This window comes from Osmerus mordax, chromosome 5 (assembly GCF_038355195.1).
Source record: "Osmerus mordax isolate fOsmMor3 chromosome 5, fOsmMor3.pri, whole genome shotgun sequence".
In the NCBI taxonomy this organism is placed as follows: domain Eukaryota; kingdom Metazoa; phylum Chordata; class Actinopteri; order Osmeriformes; family Osmeridae; genus Osmerus; species Osmerus mordax.
Window position 1 is genome coordinate 21,111,084 of NC_090054.1, and position 9,085 is coordinate 21,120,168.

At 48.9% G+C, this 9,085-nt stretch overlaps 1 protein-coding gene across 1 annotated transcript; it reads right to left on the bottom strand.

Annotated features, from left to right (window-relative positions):
• Positions 1 to 674: 674 nt before the first annotated feature.
• On the bottom strand, positions 675 to 6,607 carry ism1 (isthmin 1; the record flags this gene model as incomplete). Its single annotated transcript, XM_067236925.1, is given in 2 exon segments — positions 675 to 902; positions 5,587 to 6,607. Coding segments are annotated over 2 exon segments (366 nt in total), but the record flags the coding sequence as incomplete, so codon positions are not given.
• Positions 6,608 to 9,085: the final 2,478 nt, after the last annotated feature.

Below are 9,085 nucleotides of genomic sequence, written 5' to 3' on the forward strand. Positions count from 1 at the left end.
CCTCTCTCCCCTCTCCTCCCTCTCCTCTCCCCCCCTCTCTTCTCCTCCCTCTCTCGCCCACTCTCTCCCCACATCTTGAGATGTTAAACACACTCTGTCCGTGCTGGGATGTAGCCCTTCACAATCCATCTGACGCTCTCAGAAGCGGAGCGAGCCTGGCAGGATTAGACAGCAGAACAATTTAAACATGGCAGCCAGGGTTGTTTGGCCGTCGGCAGGATGCTGAGGGGGCTTGTGGGAGAAAGAGCCGGACACACTCCTGCCGTCAGGCTGCCTGTTCTGACTGCGTTGCCGTGCGCAACTTCTGGTCAGTGGCTGCTTATCGCCTGTCGTTATAATGGACAAGAGATCTGACCTTTGGTGGCTATCTAGAGAGAGTGAGAGGAAGAAAGAGAGAGAGACACAGAGAGAGAGCGAGAGATAGTGTGAAGGGGGACGAGTGTGAAGGGGAGGGGAGGAGGGGAGGAGGGAGTGAAAGGGGTTAACGATGTGCACCAGGGTCTTCAGCTCCTTCCTGTTTGTTCATCCTGCTTCATGTGCTTAGGCAGCCATGTCTCCCAGACAGGCACAGACACATGACCATGACCGTGTGGACACACGCGCACACGCACAGACACGCACACACACACACACCAATCACTGGTGAGAAACAGCAGCGTTGGAGAGCTGTTTACCTGGATGTTGGGGTTCTGCCCGTTGATATCAGCCTTTGAGAGGTCAGGGAAGTTGTGGAGGTCCAGGAGGAACGCCCCAGGCCCGTCTCTCTGCAGGCCAGCCCCGGTGCCGTGGGTCTGGGTCCAGGGAAGCGCCGCTGGGCGGTGGGGCAAGCGTGGCTCCGGACCAGACTTCCTGTCCCCCGGACCACGCTGGGCTGACAAGCTGCTCTCTGCTTTGGCATTATTCTACACCAGATTAAGAGAGAGAGGCACAGATGTCATCGTGAGGATTATCCATCTTTATGTCAGTGAGGGTACAGTAACATGCGGTAAAGGCGCCCGAACACGGTGAAGCAGAGGAGGAACCCGGAGGGAAAGGTCCAGTTTGTGTTCGATGCAAACACAATGCTAGTGAACCATGAACGTTATTTCCCACAGAGATTTATGTGTATGGATTGGCAGAACAAACCCAAACGTGTGGTCCCTCTTGAACAAACAGGGTTTGTTGGGAGGATTGTGCTGCCCATACGCCGCCCATGGCCCCTGCCAGACCGCTGGAAGAGCACTTAGCAACATTATATTGATATTTTAGGCAGAGGGAGCCCTGGACCTCCTCTCCCAGCAGACAGTCACATCCCCTGGTACTATGGAACATTACCATTCTATTTAAAACAAAGAGACATGATGCTGTATTTTAGTGTTACGTCCTATATAGAGGGGGGGGGGGTCCTGGGCTGAGACGGCTAGTCATGGTTTGATTTAAACATCCAGTGTTGTCGCCAAGCACTTAAACCTGAGCAAACTGCTTTGCTGCTAGACGGAGCACGGTGCTGTCGTCTGACAGCGGTAGTAAACACACCCCACAAGGCTGGTCACGTCCAAACACCAGGAGCAATTACCCCCTCGGCCGTCCGTCCGACAGACAGACCAACAGGCACAGCAATCATCCGCTATGTGCTGGCAAAAAATAAAGATCAAAGAAGACCATCAATCTTGTTCCCTGTTTGCTTTTTTCATTTCCCACATTCCCAGCCGTGTGTGTATGTGGCTAGGGAGGGCCCGCTCTGGGAGGAGGCCGGCGGGGCTGTGGTGACCCGTCACAGACGAACTGTCAGCCCGGCCACACTGCGGCGGCTGGTTAACACCCCCAGAGGAACCATTTGGGTCCGGCCAAGGTGCACTCTGGGACTATGAGGCCTGGTAAAGGAGCGAGGGCCCAGCGTGGATGTATTATAAATGACCGTGTTCACCATCTAGATAAAGCCTGACAGAATAAGAATATTCCAGCCACTGTTCGTTCTGTTCCAGCACATGTGGCTTGTGTGTAGCTGTAACTCATGAGCTTGGTGATAGTGATGGATTAACCTTGTCCACTGTAAAATGTTTTAGAAGTGAAAAGTGAAATGAATTCCATATGACACCACATCGCCCTAAAGAATCTTTTGGTCAATTCTGGTCACAACACAGGGACAGTGAAACCTTGATAAACAAGAATCCATGACCATGACCATGAACACCAATTAAAACATTTAAAGAATGAAGACGATGGAATCCCTCTTTACTTCCCGCAACTGACCAACTGGATTGGCAGATAAACAGGAAGTGAGGCTTCAGGAGAGAACGGGGGGGGCTGGTCCAGCCCCACCCAGCGCTCACAAGAACATCACAGGCACCTCTCTGCTCGTATCTGCAGGCTCCCTGGCTCAGATGCCCGTGTGATAACCCTGCCTTTCAAGTCCCCAGCCTTTAGTCCCTGCTGGTAACTGAACTCCAGTCGGCAGCTGCACCACATAGCCCACCTCTGATTGTCAACCATCTAATACAAACACTGCTCCAATCAGGGAGGACCTGAGTACAAGAGTGGAACCAAATGAAAACAGAGAGCGTCCCTTTTTTACGTTTACAGTTCGACTGCTTTACTCGTTTGACCAGTGTGAAAACGCACTGACACACAGAGCTTCTTCTGTCAGTGGGCTGGCGGTTAGAGTGGGTTTCCACATGTGGAGCTGATGAATGCAGGCTTGTTGGACCGCAATCCTGACTGGTTGTGGTCCTGCTAGCTGGTACCACAGAGGGAGAGACATTCCCCACCGCAGGCTGAGGGGGACTCGTTGAGGGACAGAAAACAGTCCAGAAGCAGACCCGATAACCAGAAGGTATTTCTCAGTATAATCGCTACAATCGTAAATATTTATTCCTCTCAGAGTCAGAGCTGTTGTCAGGGCAGGTTCAACATCGTCACCCTCTTCGCATTCCGGCGTGTTTTGCTCAGCGGTTACGTCGCTCTCTCAGATCCCAGGCCTAATTTCTGAGGATGAGAAACTTCTTTCATTTGGAGATCAAAAGTGACACACCATTCCTTAGGTCATCTAGGGTCTCCAGGACGCTGTTACCCCCCCTCCCCCCCACCACTACCCCCGCCCTGAAGACACCATGAATGAGACTCACACCCCTGCCCTCCCTCCCCACTTCCCCTTTCTTCACTCTGCGATGCCTGCCTAAAGAAGCATGACTCCAGTTTCAATTGGTGTCCTCTCAGGGGGGGCCAGGCAGGGGGGGCCAGGCAGGGGGGCCAGGCAGGGGGGGCCAGGCAGGGGGGGCCAGGCAGGGGGGGCCAGGCAGGGGGGCCAGGCAGGGGGGGCCAGGCAGGGGGGGTAGGCAGGAAATGAAGGCAGGTCACATTGTGCCAGATGCTTTTCAACCTGACACTTCCGTGGAGAGAGAACTCTCTCTGCTGTCACATCTCTCAAACGGGTGCTCTCGTTCTTCTCTTTCAATCTGCACCGCTCTTCATTTCGCTATTTAAGTTTTTGTCATATTGCACATATTGTATTTTGTTAATATTTTTTTTTACTGTAAATATTTATTTTATATATATAGCCTTACCGCAGTACTTTATCTTTCTTTGTATTTTTTATTTTACTACTATGTTTATTTTCTGAACCAACATCACCAGAGCAAATTCCTTATATGTGAAAACGAACTTGGCAATAAACCGGAATTTCTCACTCTGATTCTGATCAATAGATGCACAAAGGACCTTTTGTTGGCTGTGCAACCGGGTGCATAGTAACTGTGTATGGCTAACTGTAAATAAACGTGGTCAGACGACTAGTGTGCTCTCTCCTGTATCAACACTGATCTATACAACAGCCATGCATGTTCTGTTGCTGAATAGCTGTTTATGTTCCATGGAGACACTGTTTCCAAGCAGATTCATCCAGACTGTAAAATCACCCGTCCTTTGTGAGTCACTGATGATATTGTTCCGGATGCTTCCGCTGGCTGTGTGTGAAGCCGCTGGGGCTGCTCTCTACAGGTGCACCAGCCACATCCTGTCGTTTGTGTTCTCGTGAAAGGCACTTTAAATATGACACCTTGGCACCACAATAACCCCCTGGGCCGTGACAAGGCCCGGCAAGGGATGACATCATCGTCTTCAGTGGCAGATCAGTGAACCATATCTGCACATGCTCAGAGAGGCCCGTTCAGGAACACTGAACTATTCAAACGACAGTCCAGCAGTCTTGTTCTGCAGGCTGGTGGTGTGTGTTTGTCTCTGGGCTGCTTGTTCCTGGAAATCAGCTCCACGTTCTGAATACTTGCGCACCTTTTGTGAATGGTGAAAATGGTGTTTGTCTGCAGTGTGATGGCCAGGTTTGAGGAAAGGGTTTAGAACCTGATCTGGTGTCTCTCTAGTTGTAGCAGATCTAACATGTCACCGTTGTGGGGTCATCCATAATATCCATGAAGCGCAATCAAATATTTGGCTGCTAAACAAAAACTCTGTCGATTCTAAGAAGTCCTCACAGCCTTCCAAAGCATGCACCTAGAAACAGATTCGGAACAATATCTCAATCCCTCTATTTATGATCCTACTTAAAATACACAACTTAGTTCCACAGTGGTGATGACAGGATCGCATCCAACACGCCTTGACCCGTTTTAGGGACGATTCTTTCCATTTAAATCTCACACCTTCCAAACACACCGTTTACAATGGACACCATTCATAATTTCCCAGTGGGTATTCAGAACCATTCCTCATTGGGTTTGTGAGGTTGATGACAGGGACATGGCTATTAATACATCAAACAATAGCCGAGGGATGCTTAACAGCCTCTGTAAAAAAAAAACTGTTGATCCCAGAAACCCTCTTGACCTACGGGTCAGGACTCTGACTCGTGAGAGAAACTATAAACTCTATTCTGACGCACAAACGACAGGTTCAAGGGTTACTGGAGGCGGCTGTGGTTCTAGGTACCTCCCTGTCTTCTCCCGGGCCGGCTGGCTCCAGATCCAGCACGTGGCCTGGAGTCTGGCGAGGTATTTACCGTACGAGGATGCCACGTTGTTTGGGTTCGGAATTCCATCAATAAACGGTGTTTAAGAATCCCTGCGTGACGACGTGTGACGTAAAGAGGTTAGCCTGATGCTAGCACTAACCTAGCACTTGTCCCCAGAGAGAACCTGTCTCCCAGCCTCCTCTGCTTGGTGTTTCAGGATGACAGTGACGAGCACTAGATGACAGACTGGGGCCTGACGGTAACGTTTAAGCTCCCAGCCATGAAGGAGCTGTGCTGGCGGGCTTGACCTCTGACCCCACCTCATCTTCTCTGGCTCCTCTTACTGGCCAGCCGTCCCAGGGGAGTCCTGGAACACTACATCCTCGCATTGTGTCAACAAACCCCAAAGACTCAGGAAGTCCCTCGGGGAATGTGGCTTTGAATTACTAACCGCCATCATCACGATGAACGTCTGTTATCGCCTGAATACGTGCAAAGATATTTAACTTAATGACGCCTTTTTAAATCGTAAATCCCGGGACTGCGTTGCATTGAATGCAACCCCAAACTATTCCTACTAATCGAGTCTCTGTAGGCCTGAAAGAATGTCAAGTAACTGGTCTTTAATGGTGAAATGCACTCACCTCAGCACGGAGACTGTCCTCATCCTGGCTCAAAGTTACATTTCCTTGATGAAGCGGACTGCTCCGTAGAACCGTTATGTGCAAAGTAAGAATTAGAAGTCCTAAAAGCAACAAGAGTTCTGCCGCGAGTCGAATCATCCTTTTCACTCGACCGGCTTTCGGACCCTGCGGTGTGACCGGAGTTCCAACACCGCCTCCTCCCGTTGCAGCGACTCCGATCTCCGGATCCGCTGCGGACGAGGAGCCGCAACACCACTTCGGAGCCACTTCGGGATTCAGAATTACAAAATTAAAGGGAAAGGGAATCGGAATGGAGACAAAAAATCTGTGCAATAAGAGTTTGGGACCAGGTGTTTAAAATAAGTATGCAATTCTGTTGAATTGTTCGTTTCGTTTGCACATCAGCCTAGGAGGGCCAAATTCAATTCTATGTACAGCTACAGGTAAAGTCAATGTTCAAAATATGTTGGCATCCTTGTGGAAGTTGGCGATTTCAAACTTAATCTTTGAAGTTGATATTAATTCTGGGAGAGTGAAAGTGTAGCGACAATTAAGCTGTCCATTAGGTAAGAAAAAATGCTCAAGAAACAACCGGACCATTCAAACACGCAACATATTTTCTTATCTCTTGTTGCGCCCTTGTGAATTTCTCCAAAATCAGGAGACGTACTGCCCATTTGCCCCGTTATGTCCCCGCCACATTCTCTACTCCAGGTCGCCAAAAATACTTCTCAGTTTAGCTTTCTTGTTTCCTTCGCTCTCAGTCGTTAAGCATCCATTGATGTGGCCACATTCTCCAGTGTGCACAACCTGGGCTAACCTCTCCTGAAGGCTGAAACGTAGTGGACTAAATCTGTTTTAAAGGTTTCCTGGACTATTTTCGCCAAGCAATTTTGGCAAAGTGTAGATGACAAAGATTCCCACCTACTCCCAGAAGTTTCTCCAATCTTCATCCACCTTTTTGTAAATAATAACCGCTACGACTACTGACCATTCTGAACGACTAAAAACTCGTGCGTGCCAAATGCGTAAAAGAGCTCGCGTTCCTCTCTCACTCGTAGCCTACACACGTTTTCTTCCAGCAGTGCGCGCTCCAGAGTGTTTTATACGCCCCTCTCCTGGTTTGCTGTCAAGTCCCCCTCCCCCTATTTTAACCCGTTCAACCCTTTCAACGCCCGTGATGCGGGACGGGTGCAGGTCCCATGGCGCGAATAAGTTGCAAGCGACACATTGTAAACAACTAGAAAGGCCTACCTAATTGTCGCAATTTTCCTCAACGACCGAATGTGTTAACGAAACTGATCCTTAAACTAACGGAAATAAACAGAGTTGCTAATAATTCTCCACCTACAACTCTCCAACTGCGCTCTTATTAATAGTGTGCGCGCCTGCGCGAGCATATTAGCGGTTATACCGAGGTTGAGTTACAGTAGCCTATACTAAGGATTTTGCATTTGCATTAATCCGGAGTCTCATGTCATCAACACAATGGAATTGAGTGTCACGGGAGGTGGTGTGTCTCCACACCTTAGCAAGACAAATGGTCCGGAAAAGTTTGATCGCTCCGTTTAGGACTTGTTTATAGCATGCTTCAAAGGACCATGCCGCTATATCAGGTTGTGCACTTGGTACGACTTCTTTTGAACACACCGTGAAAAGGAATAGACCCGCTTTTACACAAATGTTGACTGATAATATGGATATAGCCCGCTAGTAAGTATAGTGTAGCTTAGTCTAGTAGAGTGGACCCAAATCCTATTAAACAGATATTTTCATTTATTCTGGATGTGTGTCCACCTTCTCATTTGTGCAATCGTCACGTTCTTTGTCCCAGATGGTCAAAGAGGTTCTCACGTCATACAAGAAGTCTTTCCACATAAGTCTACTTAACTCTGCCCCCTGTTGATAACTTGCCACAATATGTATCTATGCCCCAGCAAACTGCTCTAATCTCTTCTCAGGCAAAGCACAGCTGCCTAAAATATGCAAAGCTGTGTTTAATCGTCTTCAACTCCAGATTCTCCTCAGAAGAGACGGGGAGAGCGTGGTGGTGAGAAGCACAGCCTCGGACCCGATGGACGACTTCAAACAGCCAGCAGAGGACCCCCCACCAGAATAGAAACAGCATACCATTCCAGTAAGTTTTGTGTGTGTGTTGTGTGTGAGGAGTGTATATGAGGTGTGTGTGTGTGTGTGTGTGTGGATCCACAGTTCAAAGGAGGGGTGTGAGTGGGTTGGAGGGGCTCCTAACCAGATTTGGACTGGGACTGAAAAACAGCCCGGGAGTTTGAAACACAGACCGGCCCACAACCCGTGTTATTGTTATAATATATATATCTTTGCATTATGCTGCAACCGTTTGACCTGCCGTTCAGGAAATCTCCCAACTCTCCCGACGGCCAGTCCGACCCTGCTCCTAAACCTCAGGGTGTCTGGACAGATGTTCCTCAGACCCATGCACACCACTTCCCACTTCAGCTCTAACAGAGCCCCTGGAAGAGAGAGAGGGAGTCGGAGAGAGAAGTGCTGCAGCACATCTGTTTTCCAGACCTGTCCAGCCCCTCTGACACTGTGACACAGAGGAAGGGAGCTGCTGGAGGTGTGTCAGGAGAAGCTGCCTTTCAGACGAGGAGCTGGTCTGAGTGTGTGTGTGTGTGGTGTTTCACCATGAGTCTGAGTGTGTGTGTGTGGTGTTTCACTATGAGTCTGAGTGTGTGTGTGGTGTTTCACTATGAGTCTGAGTGTGTGTGTGTGGTGTTTCACCATGAGTCTGAGTGTGTGTGTGGTGTTTCACTATAAGTCTGAGTGTGTGTGTGGTGTTTCACTATGAGTCTGAGTGTGTGTGTGTGTGGTGTTTCACTATGAGTCTGTGTGTGCGTGTGGTGTTTCACTATGAGTCTGAGTGTGTGTGTGTGGTGTTTCACTATGAGTCTGAGTGTGTGTGTGTGTGTGGTGTTTCACTATGAGTCTGAGTGTGTGTGGTGTTTCACTATGAGTCTGAGTGTGTGTGTGTGGTGTTTCACTATGAGTCTGAGTGTGTGTGTGTGGTGTTTCACTATGAGTCTGAGTGTGTGTGTGTGTGGTGTTTCACTTTCCCCCCAGCCACACATTTGGATTCTCATTTTGCAATCAGCTGAAAAGGAGCAGGCTTACTTCGTATAAACACAATGTCCTGGATACATTTAGCACACAAGCAGTTATGAACAGGCTCTGGTTACCCCACCCCCTGCACTCTAAACCCCTCTCAAACACACTTGTCACTGGTTAAGCCGTGAATGAAAGTTGTGATGAGAATGTGTGAATAAGCTTACAAGAAGTGATCTGTACATCATCTCTGTGGCTCTTTGTGTGTGAATGACTGAATCTTGATCTGCTCTTAAAGCAACACCGAGAATAGGGGTCTGGCTGGAATCTACCAAGCTTCTCACAAGCTGGATTGAGTTTCAGTTAACCTAACCTTCACTGTCTCTCCTCGTGTTTTACTGAGGAATGAGTCCAT